A 20,969-nucleotide genomic window follows, 5' to 3' on the forward strand; every position below is an offset into this window, starting at 1 on the left:
CTCTCTCTCTCTCTTTTTTTTAATGTAATAGGCACTCACCAAAAGTGGTGAAAGCAGCATCTCAGGTCCTAAATAGCATGTGGCAGTACAGAGACCTGAGAAGTCTCTACAAGAAGGTAAGATTTTCTTCAGATTTTAGATCTTCAGTACAGTTACCCACTTTGGGGGCTGAAGGAACCTGGGACCAAAATACTTTATTTGATCTGTTAATGGGCTCAAACTTTGAAGTCTGAATCCCAACCGCCCAAAGTTTAGGAGGTTCAGATCTGCTGTTTTTTGAAGTTCCCGTGTCTAATTTTAACTCCTTAAATAGAAATGGCCCATAAAGCACGTATTTTTTTGGTTGTTATTGTTTGGGGGAGTTTTTTTTAAAAATAAATTTTAGTTCTTATTAAAAGTGCTGGAGTTGACAGTCCTGGAGAGTGAAGTCCTCTGTTCACAGAACCTGTACAGCATGGTCAGCAGTGGTGCAAGCTGCCTCTCCTCAGCCTTTCCTATCAGTGCATCTCAATCCTATCCTGGAGAGACAACCATCGGGGTGAGTGTGAGAGTCCCACCTCATTCAATTCCTGGCCTCTCTGCTGAGCCCACCAATGCCGGTTCCTTCAGTAGTGATGCTTTTATGATATGGACATTGGTACCCCTGGAACTGGATAGAGACCTGTTTATTTCACGTCCATCAAATTGGCAGCTTTCATGCACTAGCAACCCGAGCTTGATTCAGAGGCAATCTATATGTGAAAGCAGTGGCTCCCATTATCATTCTCATAAGGCTGCCAGCCTCCTCTTTTGTGTAAATTATAGTACTATTACTATGAACAACACGTTTAAAATTAACTATTTAAAAATAAACTTCTTACATGTATAAATGATAGGTGATGGTACAGCAAGCTCCTATCACACAATGCTTGTGAATGGACACACATTCAAGTGTGCGTGTAAATGTGGTGTGTGTATGTGTGTACACGTATATTCAGTGGCAATCTCAGACCGCTTCCTAGTACTCACAATTTCACATCCCAAAAATTACCACCGCGGTTGCCTCTAATTGGCACCTTTCTTTGTAGTCTAAGCAAAGAGACCAAGCATTTAATTCCACTCCCAGTCAAGGGTGAGGCATATTAATGGTGGACTCTGAAGATGCTCACAGTGCCATTGCTTGTGCTGTATTGTGTAGCTGAAAAGAGTCGAGTAGTGTGAAATCTTTGCCTCAGTCTGCTCACGTTGAGTCTTGGGTTTGAAATTTTATTGTTTTGTACACCTGAGCTCCTGTTTGAGGAAGGTTGGCAAATAGGCCTAGTTTGAGAGGTGGGAGTGAACAGCAGCGAGGGTAGGGTTCCTCTGAGAAAACAGTACATCTGGGATGTGCTGGGAATGAAGCGATTCTCTGCATGGTGTGGAGAGATGCCCCTTTGGGGGTAAAGTTTGTCGTGCTTGCAGGGGCTGGCTAGTTTCTTAACCTTTGAACTATTTTGCAGGATTCATTTTGTTAATCCCTTCATGAGCTAACCCTGGCAGAGTAAAATGGAGGTCAGTCTCCCAGGCAGTTAATCTAATACCTTTCCCAAGCACTGAGCTAATTGAACAAAATAACTCTTTAGTCTTCTTATGTCTCTACAACCTGCTACCAAACATTGTATAATAATTTAGTACAGCAAATATCATTTCTTTTAACCAAATGCTTCTAAGCATTAACTTAACTAAAAATGTTACTGTACATAAACAGATGGGGATGTATTTTTTAATGTTTATAAAGTTAGTACACAATATAAGGAATGATTTTTATATAGAATGAATCAAGAAAAACACTTTGAGAAAGGAGCTACTTCCTTTGCTTCCTTCACATTAGTACATTGAATACTTAGCTGAATCTTGGGCTTGCTGCCTATGGCACTTCCGTTCTTTCACAATATTTAAAAAAAAAGTTATATAAAACAAGAGCGTTCCTAAGATCTCTATTACATAAGCAATAATATTTGTCATGCAATATGGGTTTAAATAGTCAATGCAATTACTTTCTCCCACTAAAGCATCTGTATTGGCAGTAATGAATGAATACAGCTTCAGCTGGCTGTGCAATATGGTCAGCACTTTGTGCTTTCACACACTGGCAGGAATTTTTCCCACACTGCAGCTAAATCCAATTGTGCAGGTGTCTGAAATTCATTAGTATGCCCTAAAAATATCTATCTCATTATGCTCAAGTAATCACTAGCATATAAGAGAGGCTGGAATAGAAGCATGATTCTGTTTTATGACTTGGGCCAGTTACAAGCCTAACATTAACTTTAAGGAACTGCAGCAGTATTTGTCTTGCTGCTTGAGGGACAGTACGTCCAAAGTTTGATATAGTTTTAGAGCAGCACTTGTTGACACTATACTAAACAGGGGAAAGAATAACATGAATAGATGTATTATCATTTGCATTACTGAAGTAACCAGAATATTGATTTGTCACTGTTGTTGGTATAAAAGTAGCCAATATATTTGGCCCACAGATTTGTTCATGTTGGGAAAAAACGTGAAAGCTTATTACATTTTTGTAGTTCTGCTTAGCACGATGGGCTTTATTCACTACCTGTGGCAGAACCCAAACTGCAAGTGCCCAGTGACAGAAAGTCCAGCCAGCAGTGGGGAGCATAATGTTACAAGCTGCCCATAACTTCCACTCTGTTGGGGGGCCAGGAGCCAGCCAGTGCTACCCAAGAAGTGTGTAGGGCTGGCTCAGGAAGGTGCACAGCAAGGGCATGCAGGAGATGTACTGATCCAGTGTCTCTCTCAGGCAGCCTCTACCAGTGAGGCTTCTAGACTCCTGGCTGTAAACTGAAGCTCCTTCCAGCTAGTGGAAGCCTGATATTGTCACTTGCCTCCTCCGTAGCACATCTTCTTCTAACATATGTGTGGGGATGTAGACTGCAGCCTCCAACAGGGCTGAAGCAAGCACTTTGGTTTTAACCAAGGCTATAGTACTAATAGGTACAGAAGTAAAAACATTCCATGAGAAGGAATGGATGGGACAAAGAAAATTATTTAGGGGTAAAATAAGCCACAACGGAGACAGGGGGAAAGAGCACTTCTGTGAGAGAAGGCAAGGACGTTCATGCATACACAGACCCAGACTTTAACCTGTTTATGTCATTTCTTGGGGCTTTGCAGAAAAGGTAATCTAGCCCAGTGGTTCTCAAAGCCGGTCCGCCGCTTGTTCAGGGAAAGCCCCTGGTGGGCCGGGACAGTTTGTTTACCTGCCGCGTCTGCAGGTTCGGCTGATCACGGCTCCCAATGGCTGCGATTCACCACTCCAGGCCAATGGGACTGCGGCAAACGGTGCGGGCCGAGGGATGTGCTGGCCGCCCTTCCTGCAGCCCCCATGGGCCTGGAGTGGCGAACCGCGGCCAGTGAACCTGCGGACACAGCAGGTAAACAAACCGGCCCAGCCCACCAGGGGCTTTCCCTGAACAAGCGGTGGACCGGCTTTGAGAACCACTGATCTAGCCCATGGACTGTGTATCCCCAGTGAGTGCAATGGAGCTCAGACAGCTAGCACCTTGTTTGTATGAGCTCTCCTTCCCATGAGCTTCTTCACAAGGGCCTGATTCAGCGCACATTGACATCAATGGAAAACATGTATTGAGTTTAATGCGCCATTGGATCAGGCCTCAAGGCAGGATTTTTTCTTTCTGGCCTTTACTGTGGATTAGGCCAGTCTGTAGCGGAGCTGGCATCTGAGGATTTTTGAAGGGCATTTAATATCTGGAAAGCTGGGAATGTCTTTTGTTGGATCAGGCCCATAATACGTACTTATTAGTGCTAATATAGGAAGAGCTTCACCTTGCATGGAATTGTCTGGATTTTCTTCTCAAATAGCCTTTGGTTGTTTAAACAGAATGCTAAGATAGCAAACCTGGTTGGCTCAGAGGGTGGGTAGAGAGAAATTGAGCCTCTCAGTTCAAGATGGGAGATGGTTCTCTGTTGACCTGGGCTAGATTTCAAACTTGTCACTACCTGGCAGTGGTTTGATTTTCTGTGGGAAGTTAATTAGTGGTCTCAGGCTAAAAAAACCTCTTGCATACACGACTGTCACTATTTGGCATCTCTGTGGATGGGGTATCGTGCTGTGGGAAATAAAACCAGGTGCGCACACCGTACACTAGCTTGTGCACAGCACTAGCAGAGTCTGTAACAGTTTGTGCACTACACTGACTGATTCTAACCACTGTGCTGGCTTCTCCGCTCAACAGCAGCTGTATGGTAACTTTAAAGGGACACAGCAGAATGGTTAGCAGGCTTACCAGGACAGCCCAGAATGGAAAGGATACGAAGAGTCAATTTCAAGTCAGAGTTCAGACACATGGTTGGGATCCACTGTTGCCTCCCCTGATACACTTGTAGGACTTCACTCTCCAGCACTATCTTAACGAAGCCTGACAAGAACATTTTATCCAAAATTCTCTCCAGCTGTTACAATTCAAAAAAGAGAAAGCCATCAAAACCAAGATGAAATGATGATCTTAGTCTTGGGGTGAAAGGGTTCCCTTCCTCGATGCCCTGTGTGAGAGTTCTATTCTCCCTAACATCAACGGGCAACTGCTACTGTTCTACAAAAAGCTACTACTGGGCTGTTTTGCTCCAGTTGCCTGATTCTCAGCTTCTCCTGTTGTCTCTGAATTTGATACTTTCTTAGAAAATAGGGGGCAGAGCAAGCCATCAACTGTCAGCACAACAAGGGAAAGGGGGTGTGATGCAGAAAGATTTAAATTGTGCTCTCTTTCCTAAAGAACTTTCTGTAGGACTCCAGTTTCTACCAGAAAGATTAATTCTCTTCTGGTCCTCCCACCCATAACCCTTTCATTTCCTCCTTGGGAAAACCACCTGAAAAAGAACTTGCACCAAGACAGTGTGCCATGGGAAAGGAAACAAAGCCTCAGTAACCCAGCGGAGTGAGTGACTCAGATTGAACCCCAGACTGAAAAGTATACTTAAAGATGAGGACAGCACTAGTTAATCCCATAGAAAAGATGTTTTCAGGGATCACATTTTTATTAATTAAAGATTAATTAAATTCTCACTGTAGTTGACCATCAGTGAAGAAAACATGTCTCCAAAAATGACTCAGAAGTTTAGGCATTTCCATTGTTCTCTGTTCTATGTAGTAAGGCCTACATTTTCAAAAATGGCTACTAATTTTGGTTGCTTCCATTTTTCGGTGCTCCACCTGAGTCACCTAAGGCCTGATTTTTAGAAGTGCTGAGTGCTCACAACTTCAGTTGATTGAAATTACTGGACACAGTTGCTTGGCACTTCTGAAAACCAAGGCATTAAGTGTGTCAAGGTGGGCATCGAAAAATTAGGGGATACCTTTGAAAATATAGCTACATCCGGGAAGGAGCAAATTCTCATTTGTTGCGGCTCAGATTTTTTTCTTCATCTTCAGTTTTCAAGCAAATAACCAACTACTCTTAAATAAGAGCAGCTTGAGAATTTTCATGAAGTTAGCAAATAAAAATTATCTCAAATCTTTAGACAAAAAGTACATGTAGAAAGAAACTAAATAATCCAACCTGAACCATAATTTACTTGCTAAAAACAAGCTTCAAGTTGCATTAAGTGTTTATGATACTAAAGAACTGGAGAAACTGTCATGAAGAGAATATTTTCTATGAATTGCATCATTTTACCCAATCATTTAGGCTCCAGCACAGTGTCTTTACACTGTATCTTTTTTATTCATATGTAATATGTCTTTCAGGATATAAGTGGGAAATCACAATAAAGTCTTAGAAATTATAGTTTTTCATTCATTATTGTGGATTTCTGTGTTGCACAGGATAATACCAATGTTTGTCCCTATCACTCAATTTAACAATAAAATTACAGACATCATATCCATTTGAAAGCAAAGAGGTTACTGAAGGCAGTTGTCCTTCACCACATACTGTGCTATCACACAATAGGGAGAATATTGTGACAGACATTTAATGAAGCCTAAATAGACACTCTGAAGATTGGCCTTGTCTGTCATTGGCTGAACAAGACTTAAAAAATTGCCTGAAGCCTAATCAAACAGTTAAGCCAGGCAGGATCTAAAAGAGGAGTCTCTTTTCATGTGACTTTCAGAATAATGCAGCTGTAAACTGCTAAAATATTGAATATTTGAATATTGCCAGAGATATGCTGCAAAATTCCTGGCAACTGGTTTTAAAATCTGACGTTCTTTTCCAAGTAAAATAAATCTATTGCCCTTTTGACATATTAAATGCATTACGCCGTGATGTACACTGGAACATTGGCTATGGCCTAATTGGAAGAAAATCCAAATGATAACGCCTATGTCCTTGAGAGATGTATTCTCTTTAGATGAAATTCTCTCCAGTGCCAGGGCCTTTGTATCACTTAAGCACCACATTAAAGACTTAAGCCCCAACCAGCACATAAATATTCCCATCAAAAGTACTGTTTGATAGGACTACATAGATGCTTAAAATTATTCATGAGCATATACATGCATTTTGCTGGATCGGGCCTATAGCTGGAGCATCAGTGGGCTGGGGGAAAGCATTTTCACTGAGGTGAATGTCAGGCTTTTACAATGAACTAGTATAAGGTAACCTATATCTGTCTATAATTTAATTAAAACTGCAATAACTTTATAGAGAAGAAATTATCTAGAGCCCATTTCTATATCACTGTGAAAATGCAGCTACCTGATTAAATAATTGATTGATTGATTTATGGCAGCGGGCGGCCCCAGGCTTCAGAGTGGCTGAGGACAGAGGATTTTCACCTACCCATCATTCTGGGTCATGGCACGCTCAGCGTACTCTCTCGCAGAGCCAAGAAACCAGAATCTATTCCCAAACCCAGGTATTCTGGCTGTCATCTGACCAGTCTTGAATTGTGATGTTTAATGCATACTAAGATTTGCTCCCAGAAGAGCTATGGAGAACACATTTAAATCTATAATACATTACTATTACAGAATTAAAAAAATATGTATGATACATTTTAATTTATTGTACCTTATGAACTGTAGGCCAAATCCTGCTCACTTTACTTACGCAAGTAGTCCCATGAATTTCAGTGGCACTGTCATATGACCAAAGTCCTGTATGAACATTGCACATTGGAGAGAGGGAGAAATAAGCTCGGTCCAGTTAGCTCCCTTTAAAGCTATCCATCATTCATATACGTTTCTGTTGATTATTTACACCTTTCGATCGGAAATGCACTTATTGCTAAATATTGTATTTCAGTTAGCAAATGAAATACTTTTTGTCAAGCACTTCTTTTGTGATCCAAGCACACTTTTTTAAAAAAAAATCATTACATTTCATTATGGGAACAAAATGAATCAAGTTAATCTATTCTGTCGATAAAATGAGTGTGTTCAAAGTATCAACAAAGTTCTTGATAATATGTAAATATCCTGTGTTAACAGGAACAGGACAAGTAGATTTCATACAGACATAATTAACAGCAATGAGACTCAGTCTGATGTAGCATAACTAATCATTTTCTTATAAGGACACTATTCAGATTTAGATATCAAAATTCCATTCCCTTAACTGCTCCTTTCTTTTGATTTACCCTGACATCGTTCCTTTCCCTGCTAAAATGTTACTGTGTGGAGTTATTGCAAGAGAAAACAATAACTGCTACATCTTCAGTAGACATCACACAAGCAAACCTGTGAACAAGTGTTGTGGTATAGACACAGCAAGCACTTACAGATGTGTTTGTTAGTCACACAGGACATAGCAGTTTTGCTTTTTTTAATACAAAAGAATTTCATTTCAGTCATGCAATCAATGGAATAAACTTATAGGCTCTGCTTTTAACAATTCCTATTGTCTGTCATTTCAAATAACGTTCCTACCAGTCCTTCTTAATCCCTTTTACTTTTACTAACAATATTAGAAAGAGAAAGGACTGCCATTATTTTATTATCACTTTTTTTGTCATTTAACATGGCTTAAAGTAACTATTACCAGGTTGAAACAATCTATTAAATACTGTACAATTCCTAGAATATAAATAAATAGTTCTCATGATGGGCTAAAACCGAGCACTAGATGAATTACAAAAAGGTATCATATATTGCCCCAATACTCCACTGCCTTGCACCTATGTCATCATTTATATCTGTTCAAAGAGGATATAAAACCCTGCCAAACCAAAATGATAGCACTGACAACAAATGATGGAATGGGAGACTCTGACCCTGTGTTTCCATGTAGATTTGCTGGAGATATGTTTCTGAAAGGTTGTTGTTTCTAAGTAGTCTCATAACAGGCTGTATGTGATAAAAATTTCAGTTTATTTGTATCATTTTGCATTTGATGTCATTTAATTCCATTGATGCCATTCGTTTTAGAGGCCATTAAATGTATAGTGTCCCCTACCATTATTTTAGTCATTCTTATTTTTTTTGAAAATGTGTATGTTCCATTTGAAAGCAATTTGAGTCTTATAGCTGTCTTCTAAATATTTTGTAATGTTCTAAAATTAATTCTGTGTTGAAGTCAAGAGTCAATCCCAGATTATGGTCTAATTTACATTGGTGTAGCCCTGGAATAATTTCAGTGAAGTTAGATAGGTTCAGCTCAGAATCTGACCCTCAGTGTCATCATGTTTTGTTTCCTGTTAACTTAGCTGTAGCCATAAAATGCAGTTGTGATGGTTCAGTTTGACTCTCTCTCTCTCTATATATATATATATAGTTTTTATTTAAATTTCTATTCAAAATATAACTTTCAGCCTTAAATGTATGTGTTTGTATTAATGAGTAAACCTCCAGAGGTTTGAGCTTGAGTTGCAGTAAGCCTCCAGAACTGTAGCTATGACCATTGCTTTTAGCACCAGGGGCTTAAAGGTACTAGTACATTCCTTTAATATTTGGTATTGTAACCAGCCTGCTGGTTGAGAAGAAGAATCTCTACATTATTTATCAGAGATACAGAGGAAAGAATTTGTAGAAGGTGAGGTAGTTCCCATCCAGAAACTGCTAAACTCAAGAGATAACTGTGGAGTCAACAACAAACCACATTTCAGGAGTTTACTTTTCCATTAAATTCTCTGTACAGTTGTCTAGCAGCCATATTTAATTTATGTGTTGTTGTCATCATAGTCATATGATAAAACAGTAACTGTAGAAGCAAGCTCCAGTTGTCTTTTATGCAAAATGTTGGGGGATCACTTTTGAAATCCAGGTCTCTTCCTTAGATGCTAACTATAGAAGTAGGAGTCTAACTTTTAGCTCATAATTTTGAAAAAACTTTTCCATTAAATGCTTCATTTTTGCACACAGTAGGGTCTTTTGCACTCTCACTGAAGATTGACAAGTTAAATTTTAAATATGCTCCCTCCTCCCCGAGGCAGTATCTTTGACTGACAGCCTTCCTTTTGAAGTGAGTTATTTAATTATAAGTTCCGAAGTTCGCTCAAGACTAAAGATGCAGACAGGTGTCTTGAATCTGAAGGGCTTCCATATATATGTACGGTCATGACTGCAGTACTTTTTTATTCAGATATAAAGTTCCTGGGAGTAAGATAAAGTTTTAATCCTTGAATGTAGTGTGTGCAACTTCAAAAATTAAATACAGATGTCTTTTTGGTCTTCCTAATTTTTTTTACTCCTTTTAAATGTAATCTGAGTTCTGGAAGTGTCTCCAACAAAAATAAATCACAAACAAACAAACCTCAAAAAATCCAGATGATCCAGAAAAGCATCCAAAAGTCTGTTTACCAGTGCTAAGGTAAACACTGATGTAAAGATAGGCACATCACTATTTTACAGTAAAGATTAAAATAACCAAATCCAGGAAATGCTGTCATTGAATGAAAAATACCTTCTAAAAACTGTTAACCTGACTAATTTCAAGATGGAAAATAGTTAAATTTTATTTAAGTGTGGGCAGTTCTTAGTGTTGGTTGCTATTTTATTCAGATCAGTTCATATATCTCTAATAATAATCATTTGTTAAAGGTATATAATCTTTAAAGTACAGAACTAGAGCTCATTCTTAATTACAGTTTAGTCTTGATGCTTGCATCCTATAATGTAGGCAAAGGGGAAAGCACATCTGTGACAAGGAGATTCTTGGGGATCCCAGTAAGGAAGTTGAATCAGTTAGGATGACAGTAGAAACTCATGACTTTACAGTAATCTTAAACTGTTTTCTGTGGTCCCTACTGCTATCTTTGAAATTAAACAAAGTCGACAGGACTTTTTGGGTGATGTAACATTTAAATGACACAGAGAAGATGGATATATCAAATTATAGCTATCAATTTGGCACTAAAACCTTGTTCTCTTTCTAGAAGAAAATTAAGAAGTATTGCTGTACTGTTGCCATGTATTATCTTGGGCATTCTTTGTTGATGTTTCTGTATGTTGCTGCAGTAATATCTAGTTCATCTCTGCCCTTTAGGGGAAAAAAATGCTTGCTTCATGCAACTAGAAAATGTAAATTCAACCCAAGCAGTCTGATTGACTAAACGTTAAGCTTGTACGTTGATAACCTAGTTTCAACTCTTTGGTGTCCAGCATGATCTAATAACTGCTGATGGAGAAATTGTTGTGGAAGTACTTTTTATTAGTTACCATGTTCACCATATTGAAATAGAGATTTAGGGACTGGTACCAGAATACAGATGTAGTTTAAAGATGGCTGTCATGGGAGGACACTGGGAAAGAGAACTAGCAGCTGCACTCAGGTCTGTTTTTCCTAGTTCATCTATCAGATGATATGGTTCACATTCAGAGGAATGGATTTTGCCACTGCACCTGACTGTGGGAAATGTGAGTGAAAACACTCAGCTTTTCCTTGGTCTGTATTTTTCTCCCTTTTCCAGCTAAAAATGAGGAAAAATGATCATACCCAAGTATCTACATTCTGTGTACATTTCAGTCCTTTTATTGATACTCCAGGTATTTTTAAAGAAAGTAGTTGTACCTCCTCTATAAACAAGTTCTGAGGATTTTATACAACAGTTTCTGTAAGTGTGAGTTAACAGGGTGGACATTTTGTTGGATGACTTGGAAACTCACAAAGATATTTTATTAACAGACTATATCTTGCTCTTCATTTAGAGTGTTCTCTAATAATGTTCGTGTGTGTGCTAAAGTATGTGTTCAGAGGTGTGCGTGTTTATGGGCACATAATTTAATAACAGTCCTTCAGCTTTCTAAACGGAAAGAGTCTATATTCTTGCAAAATTTTATTGGAACCGAAACCTAGTGTAGCGTGAGCATACATACTAATTTTTAAGAAGGCTTGTTTGGATCACAGGATTCTTTGGTGCCTCTACATATAAATTAACATATCATTATATTTTTCAACTGGAACACTATTCTCCAAGCAGCACAAAACCCTAATGGTTTTTGATCACAGTCACTGTAACCATTCCTAATGTGTTCCTCACCATTGGGGAATAGGTGATGGCAGAAGATTGGGGTTGGTTTGTTTTTTCAGCTCCTCAATTAAATAATATTTGTCATGTTTTTGATTTTATCACCTTTTATGTCCAGAGATGGAGTAGAAGACTGTTGGCGTTGCAGGTAAAATGAGAGAGGTGTTCCTTGGGTTCTGAGCTGAGCAAGTACCTTAGGGTTGAGTTAATCTACTCACCTGGAGTTTGGAGTAGAACAACACATGTTCCACACCTGACTTCTGTAGCCAAGAGTTAGGGATTACATTTCCCACTTTGACTATTGCATATCCATGTTAAAAGATATTTTAACATAGGGGGTTGGACTAGATGACCTTCTGGGGTCCCTTCCAACCCTGATATTCTATGATTCTATATTTAAGTTTTGTATCTGGAATAAAAATGTCACTAAAAATCAAATAACTTTGTCGATGGAGTTTTTTGCATATAAGTGCCTATTGTCTGCATTAGATGTTAGTCAAAATAATCTCTGCTCATTAAACATTTAAATTCTAGCTAACACATTTTATGCAGGAAAAAACCTGGAAGGCAAAGATGCTAGCCCAAGGGCCAAATACTGCCATGCCTTTTAGAACAGTAGATTATAGCCATTGTTCCTTTATGAGAGGCATATGAAACAGTACTACAGTACTTTGAAAAATGCATATATTATTTTATTGCAGTGTTTTGAAAGGTTTATTATTTAGCTGTATATAACATCAGCAAAATGAATAATGGACCCTATTATGTCTGACGTTTTGTCCTTCATGCTTTGCATCACACATTGTTGCCTTTTCTTACAACTGTTTTATTCATTAGATTAGGTCTTGTCATCATCACACTCACACAACAGGAAACCAATAATTAATTACGGATAGGTAAAGTGATGCCTGACTGACTTCCTGAAACCTTCCTCTGCCACAGCATATAAGGCAGTTGAGCACAGTTATCGAGCAGTTTTTCACTTAGATGGATTTATTGATACATCAGAGACTGGTTGTGTGTCCTTCACAAGTGACCTTGGGAGCTCATATTTAAAATAATGCCCACAGTGGTTACTTCTGTTTCATATGACTGATGACATTGGTAAAAGAGTGTTTGAAAGAAAGAAAACTGGCCAAAATCATTTGAGGTACATTGAAAGAAAAAACTTGGCTAACTATCTCAACAGGGCGTAGAATCTGAGGCTTTGCAATAATAATGTCAAAAGTGAGACACAGAAAATGCATTAACAAATCTTTAGGTATGGCATGTTGATATTCTGAGAATTAATGGACCTTGCTTTCAGAGTATTGAAGATAGAGGCTGGGAGCACTAAATCCTATATGAGAAATGAAAGAAATAAACTACTGATTTTGAAGATGTCACTTTATCAGAGAAATAGGCTTCCTAGTGCTTATTAATCCTTATTCAGTGCCAGTTTTGCTATAGTAAATGATTGTATGACCTAGGAATCTTTTTCTCCCTTCCTTCCTTAATATAAATTTGCATTACCAGATTCTTAAAGAGACTGAAATTTGATGTGTAGAAACCGCACATTTATAAACGTTATTTGTTTCTTTAACTTCACAGTGGGAATGTTTGGCCGAATAACAACCACAAGATGGAGTCAGTTGTGTATAGTCAGAGTGTAGAATGAAAATATTTTTGTACATAGTGTATACATTCCTTTTCAGGCATGTTTGAGTTAGATTGTACCTTTAAAACATAGCCCTCAAGGTCAGAGAGATGGCACCATCGAAGTGGGAGCCCGGGCAGAATTCTGACTGACTTATAGAGACCTCCTTATCGGGCTTTAGAGAAATGCAGAAATGCAGCAGCAGGCTCAGCCACCCATTGACAGAGTGCACTGCTCACTCCCCACAACTCTGCCAGCTATGCTGATTGGTACACTGTGGGAGATTAAGAGAGCACACCACCGTCATCCCAACGCTTTGGGTAGGCATGCTGGGGGGGGGCAGTGTCTGTGCTCCCCAGTTACAGGTGTGTGAAAGGAGGACGGGTGGAAAGTTTTTGCACTTCTATCCCACGCTGGCATAATCTGTCTGGGGCTGTCACAGGTGTGGCCCAGAACATTTTTGTTGTAAGTAACAGGAAATACATTCTTTTCTTTTTGCTCTGACTACTACAATCATGCTCTTACATATACAGTGTTAAAAATTCTTGCAATGAATGAACACATTTTGATATATTTAGTGTTTTTCTGAAACCCCAGTTCCTGGAGTAATGATGATATTAAGTGGAAATCTCAGCTTTCATTTTTTTAAAAAGTATGTTTCCAGCCCTCATGATTGCAAAGAAAAGCTGGAGAACATGAATCCTAAAGTCTCAAAAACAAGAAGGCAAAGAAAAAAAATCCACATGTATTCATTTTTAAATCTGATTATTTTGCGGGAGTGACATGATTTTTGGACACTTGGGGTTGGCAGTGCTGCAGGTATTCCCCTCTGTGCTCTGAAGTCAGTTTCTCCAGTTTTATACTGACAGAACGTAATGCAGTATCTGGCCCAAGGTAGTTAACCCAAAAAATGAACTGCAAGTGTCCAAATTGGGAGCATTCCAAATCTTTCTGGATGCTTTCTACTGCTCTTTTCAATAACAAATCTTGAGTTCTCATTTTGATATTAAAAGACAAAATCCTGGGAATAAAAGTCCTCTATGTATCTTTTATAATTGTCTCTCATTTAGCCCCAAGCATTTGAAAGTACAAAGCCATTTATCTGTTAATCATTAAAGTAGCTTTCTTCGGAGTATGTCATATAACAGGTCAATATAAGGAGCTTAAGGATGCTCTGCTAATTCTGTGTTTCTGTTGAGACAATACAAACAGATCAATAAATGTCCATCCTTCCTGGACCCTAGGACTTTGCCTTCTAAATGTAAGATGTTTAAGAATGGCTTCATTGTTTTAATATGACCAGCTTATCAAAAATGATTTGGGGTTTTCTTTTTCTTTTTTTTTTTAAATAAGGGATGTTTTGGAAAGGGCTGAATTTAGGAAATTAATCAAATTAATTATTAATTAAATTAAATTGATCTCTCAAAGCAAAAATCCCAAAGGTTCAATCCAAAATAACTGCAAGTACTCTAGCAGGGCCTATGCATTTTTGCTTTTTGTATGTATAAATCTATCTATGGTACATATTTATATATGCACAAATTTTCATTTTTAAAATGGTACATTCTTTAACTAAGGTATGCAGGGAATCACAATTTCCATCTGACATGTTGCATTATGCTGAGGACATTATCTTTACACAAACTGCATTGTCTGCAATATATGTAAACATACATGTGACAGGTTCTGATAAATTGATATTTTTCTGCATGATGTTTACTACTACCTGTGTTTATAACAGATAGCATGGGTGTCTCAAACTTTTACACAATTCCACTGAACCACAGTATAATAGGAAGGTTGCCTCTTGGCATCTCCCCTCCCATTCATTAGTATATAACATCCATGCGTCCACTACCTCAAGTGTTTACATGGAAAAATCATAAGAGGAAAGTATTTCAATATATATATATATTTTTTGGCTTCTGTGAATCAATTTGGCAGCTGGAAACAAGGAGGAGAATCAGACTGAGCACTGTTCTGCCCATAAATGCTTTGTGGACCATCAGTGTTGAGAACCACTGAGGAATGCACTTACTACATTTAATGTTTCTAGATATTAGATCCTAATGATAAATGTCGTTATTGCTAAATATTTTAGACTATATTACTTCTAAGATCCCAGTCAGAAACTCTGCTAGATACATGTGCACGTTTCTCACCACAGTGTTGTAGGCAGTTTATGCTACCGTCATGTTGAATGCTTCGCTTTCATATGTGAATATATGTAGATAATCTGATTCAGTTCTAATATCTGTTGGGTCTTATTAGTGTCAGGTCAACAAACTGCAAGTGAAACGATGCCCAGAATTGTATCAGTCTGATGAGACTTGACTTCATTCACATCAGCTTTATCCTTTAATTTAGACAATGTCACACTAGCGCACACCAGTCAGGAAAGTTCCACTTAGCCTGACAGCAAAGCTTCAGCATGAAAAAGATGCAACACCAACAACTGAGAGCAATTTCCTACTGAGTTCCCAAGTCAGCTCAGTCAACACAATGCACTTGCTAGTACCTTTCTTTGTTACGGTATCATATAGCCGATCACTTTCTATTTCTAACATCAGCTTGCTGGGTGTAGTTCTCTCATCGATGGTTACCCTGGTATTTTACCATATTATATCATTACAGGAAACGTCATATTTACAATTAATAAGATGACAATAGCAAAATGCTGGCTCGTAGGCAAGGAAGAGGAACGAGAAGAAGGTTCCAATCCTGCTTTGTTGAATGGAAAAACTCCTGTTGACTCCAGGCAGAACAGTACTGGGCCTGAAGGAGGAAATAGAAAGTTAGAAAGTTTTAAAATATATATTTTGTAAATAGTTTCTCTCTCAGTAATTTCATAGTATGATGTTTTTTGTCATTACTTCTTCTCTTCTGTACCGGGACACCACAGGAGTTGGTGTCTTTCTTTCTGACAAACACTTTGGTAATTCTGAAGGCAGTAATCAGAGTACAGGCCTCAATAAGAGTTGAGGATCTGCATATTCATAGCAGGTTTCAGAGGAACAGCCGTGTTAGTCTGTATTCGCAAAAAGAAAAGGAGTACTTGTGGCACCTTAGAGACTAACCAATTTATTTGAGCATGAGCTTTCGTGAGCTACAGCTCACTTCATCAGATGTTTACCGTGGAAACTGCAGCAGACTTTATATACACACAGAAATCATGAAACAATACCTCCTCCCACCCCACTGTCCTGCTGGTAATAGCTTATCTAAAGTGATCAACAGGTGGGCCATTTCCAGCACAAATCCAGGTTTTCTCACCCTCCACCCCCCCACACAAATCCCAGCAGGAGAGTGAATTTGTGTGGGGGGGTGGAGGGTGAGAAAACCTGGATTTGTGCTGGAAATGGCCCACCTGTTGATCACTTTAGATAAGCTATTACCAGCAGGACAGTGGGGTGGGAGGAGGTATTGTTTCATGATTTCTGTGTGTATATAAAGTCTGCTGCAGTTTCCACGGTAAACATCTGATGAAGTGAGCTGTAGCTCACGAAAGCTCATGCTCAAATAAATTGGTTAGTCTCTAAGGTGCCACAAGTACTCCTTTTCTTTTTTTATATTCATAGCAGTTATTGAAAACCCTACACTTTTATGCAAATCACTGTCACCTGATTGGCTAATGATTATCAACTAGTCATAGGGCAGGGATTTTTACACTGCAGGGTTATTAAGAAACAACTATGAAGTGATTATACTAATATGAAGCTTAAAACTAATCAGAGCCAGGGAATGGCACAACTTGCAAAAATGGTAGTTTTCTGCCAGTAAATATGCAGCATCTCTGCCTTCTGATCAGCTGAAATAACTACACTTCAGTTTTATTTTGACTAAGTCACTTAGAATAGAGTTTGCTGAGACATTATGGGATTCTCAGAGGTATGTTTCCATGTGTAAATTTTACAGAAGTATTATAAGAATATTCTCAAAACAAAAGCCAGTCAGCTTTGCCCAGTGGTGTGATGTCATTTGTGGGAGGATGTTGTTAGAGGATAGTAGTTTTATAATGATACTTTGCTTTGGGAGGTGAACGGCAATTTGACATTGAAATCACAGCAGGGAAGGTTAAGAGACAGTACTTGAGACTGAACTCGAGCAGGATCTTTAACTTCTGTACAAACAAACTAAACTGAGTTCTAAAACCATGTTGTTCAGATTTTGCTGCTCACTGATTCCAATAGCAGCAGTGTGGTCTAGTAGGTTGGGCTACGGACTGAACTTGGGGCTGTTGTTAATGTTGCTAAGTGTTGCTAGGGCTGTAGTGTCGTTAATGCTGCTGGTGCCCCTGTTCTTGGAGCGGCGATGGTAGCGGCACTAGCAGAGAGCACGGCGTGTTGATTCAGCAGAGCTTGATGTTACTCACACAGAAAGACCACAGGCTCCGTTCTGTGGTGAAAGGTTTAGTCAGGTTCACTGTTGACTAAGCATGGTACTTTTGCCCCATACGAGTTACAGGTACACTAACACATGTGTGCCCACGACACGGTACGAGCTTGATCAACATAACATGACGCTGTCCTCTCGGCCAGTACAAAGCTGCCCCTCCTATGACTTCTCCTTTTATACATTGATACAAACAAGTTACGTTTTACATTCCATATGTTGTTAGTTACCATCCTTATATCTCCTACCTGCTAGTTCAAACAAAACAACCTCATCCATTATCTTGTCATTCTATCCTTATCTTCTGAGAGGTCGGTGTGTTCTTGTACCTTCTCTTGGGGAATTTGTTTATGTAGTTACTTGAGAGATGTGGGTGCTTCTGTGCCATCCCCTCAGGTCAGGAATATGCTGACTTGGTTGGCTAATACCTAGTGTGTTGCCATATTGCCAAGAACAGACCCACTCTTGCTGACAGCCTTCGGTTCATACTGTTAGTTATGCCTAGGACTCCAGCAAGGCCTACAGGTTCTATTCAGCTTCACCACTGGTCTGCTCTTTTTCCTTGGGAAAATCATTTTCTCTCTCTCCCTTCTTTCACTTTGTCTTGTCGATTTAGATTGTAAGCTCTTCGGGCAGGCAGGGACTATCTTTCACTATGTTTGTACAGTGCATACTACAATCAGGATCGAGTCAGGTGTGGGAGGGGGCCCAGCTCAGGCTGAAGTAGCAGGGTTTATATACCCTCTCCCTGACCAAGACATATCTTTGAAAGGTAACAAGAACTAAAGAAGTTGCAACAGGTCTTTTAATGTTACTCATAGAACATGAATCCACCTACCACCAGACAAAATAATAACTTGCTGTGGATCAGAGGAGAATGATTGAATCTCATAATGACTCAGAGCTGAGCAGGGACATGACATACTGGCACAAGTATGAAGCCTATGAAAAATTATTAGTTCTAAAGTCTTGTTATCTTTTTCTCCACAACTGTTATGCATAGCTCTCCACTTAAAAGTTACTCACTGCCGGATTCCTGACAACATATAACTGGATATATGCCAATGTTGATCTAGCTGCAACAAATACATGCCTTCTCCTACTGCCTTCATATTACTTAGGAAAAATAGATAGTCATTATAGGCATAATCAAAATATAATGCAAAATGTGAAACCTCTGAAGAGCTGCTGAGGGCTAATATGACATTACCCTACTTTGGTTATTTGTGATTTCTTTAGGTGTACAGTTGCTACCTGTTAACTAACGGTTGGCAGTTAACAATGGCATTCCCCTCTATAACAGTATTATACTGATTTTCTTTCCAGTTTGTCAAATCTTTTGTCCTATTTTTCCTTTAGTAGATCAGGCTGATGGCAGATTGGTTTCTGAAATGCACTTGCACACAGACTTTGCTTTTGAAGATAGTACTTGTTCTCTTTAGGAGATCCCTATATACTGTACCTTTAAGTATCCGAATCAATTTAATTAAATGTCATTATAGGCACTAGAGCTGAAACAAAATAATGAAAGCAACCAGCATGTCAGGTGGTATTTATTTCTGCATTAAATTCAATTTATTCCCTTTTGGCTCTTAAAAATTAGTTGAAATATTTAACACTAATAACTTCTGGAATTGTTGATGGGAATAGTTTTAATGAATTTGTTAGAAAGTGTTCACCTTAAAGATGGAAAGAAATTTCTTTTGTTGGAGCAGATGAGAGCTAAGGATTGATTTTATTAAAAGTATTCAGCTTTTGAGGTATTATGGCAGCCTGTCAGACACATGCAAAAAATCTGTCAGAAAGCACTGTTTGAAAATTACCATCCAGTGACAGTGGAATCTACCGGAATCTGGCTAATCAAAAGCAATCTGAGCTCATAATAATATTTATAATTATATTAATGATTGGGATAACTTTTTTGTTTCACTGTGCCAAAAATTTAAGCACTCCAATAAAACCAAGTGTGATAGTAGCTTGGTTTTGAATAAAGGAGTTGGGAGGATGGGGGAGGCAGGCTGGTGTAAGAGGCTCCTTATTATCTTTTTGCTCTGATATTGAAATGGCAAAACTTTTATTTTCATTTTCAGATGGACTAAAGAATGGACCAGTTTTGTTAACAAAGGCTCTAACGTATGTAGATATAGGACAACAGTCACATAGGATAGATCCTCATTTGGTATAAATCCTCATAGCTCCACTGCAGTCATTCAGTAGAGTTGTGCTATTTTACACTGGATGAGTATCTAGCCCATACTCTGTTAAATCTTTGCACATACTTTTAGCACCTTTATAGCTGAAGATTTTAATGTGCTTTACAAACATGCATGAATTATGATTCACAACACCCTTTGTGACAGAAGGTGTTCTAGTCCCTCATTCTGTTCTCACTCACCTCAGTGTAAATCAACAAAAAAAAAAGGAGTACTTGTGGCACCTTAGAGACTAACCAATTTATTTGAGCATGAGCTTTCGTGAGCTACAGCTCACTTCATCGGATGCATCCGATGAAGTGAGCTGTAGCTCACGAAAGCTCATGCTCAAATAAATTGGTTAGTCTCTAAGGTGCCACAAGTACTCCTTTTCTTTTTGCGAATACAGACTAACACGGCTGTTACTCTGAAACCTGTAAATCAACAGTAGCTCCATTGAGCAATGGATTTGCACTGTGTAAACCAGTTTAAGTGAGAGAACTGAGCCCAGTGTCTTTAACTGAGAGGTGCACAGAGGGTGACTTGTCCAAGGTTGCCCAGAGTCCATGGCAGAGCCTAGAGTGGGATCTCTTGACTCCCATTTATTTGCGTTAGCCCCGAGACCAGTCTTCCCCCTATCAATCACATCAGTCTCCCCAGAGCTCTAAGATTTTTCACTTCTGTCTATCTGTACATTTATATTAATCAAATTGGAATTAAAAGCATTTGGGGCCTTGCAATTCTGGAGATTCTAAAAGTTCCACTGTCAGCTGAAATTGTACTGTGAGTCTCAAATTCTACTCTCTGAAGCACCTGTAGGTGAAGCTGCTCTCAGCAGAGAGAAAAACATTAAATGGGGGATCGAGGGGAATAAATCCTATACAACCAAGCTTCATATCTACTGGCAGTCCAACTACAACTAGATGTAACCTCTTCTCTGCTGAGAACCACTGTAATGCCTGTGGTGAAGAAACTTTTGGTGTTCTCTGAAGTGCCAAAGGAACTTCACCCAACTGGCACCAGATGTCACTGCTATGGAGTTTGTGGTGCTGTACAGGAGGGAGCTAACGTTCACTTTCCATTAGAATGCTAGAAGGATTCAGGTATGTAATGCAGTAGGCAAGCAGAAAGCTGCCCTTTTTCCCTGCTCAGCTGAGAGCAACTTCAACCCTAGCTGTAGATACTTAAGAGAGATACCATGATACAGGATGAACATGAAACAAAACGTGCCATTTTTAGCTGGCACAGAACATTTAAGATCCTAAAGCCTCTAGTGTCATTAATTGATTTTTAAATGGGATTAAATGGATTTTTAAAAGGTTTGAAGAACTATTAATATC

The 20,969-nt window shown here is 38.8% G+C and overlaps 1 protein-coding gene across 4 annotated transcripts in view; it reads left to right on the top strand.

The window, feature by feature from the left end:
- CTNND2 (catenin delta 2) overlaps positions 1–20,969 on the top strand; it is a 1,186,471-nt gene that overhangs the window by 1,129,751 nt on the left and 35,751 nt on the right. For 3 of the 4 annotated variants that reach the window (XM_073332332.2, XM_073332335.2, XM_073332336.2), the window contains 2 exons: positions 32–116; positions 6,736–6,861. In XM_073332332.2, coding sequence (XP_073188433.2) covers positions 32–116; positions 6,736–6,861 — 211 coding nt within the window. The remainder of the gene's footprint in view (positions 1–31; positions 117–6,735; positions 6,862–20,969) is intronic. The other variant, XM_073332334.2, reaches the window with a different exon arrangement.

This window comes from Lepidochelys kempii, chromosome 2 (assembly GCF_965140285.1).
Source record: "Lepidochelys kempii isolate rLepKem1 chromosome 2, rLepKem1.hap1, whole genome shotgun sequence".
In the NCBI taxonomy this organism is placed as follows: Eukaryota; Metazoa; Chordata; order Testudines; family Cheloniidae; genus Lepidochelys; species Lepidochelys kempii.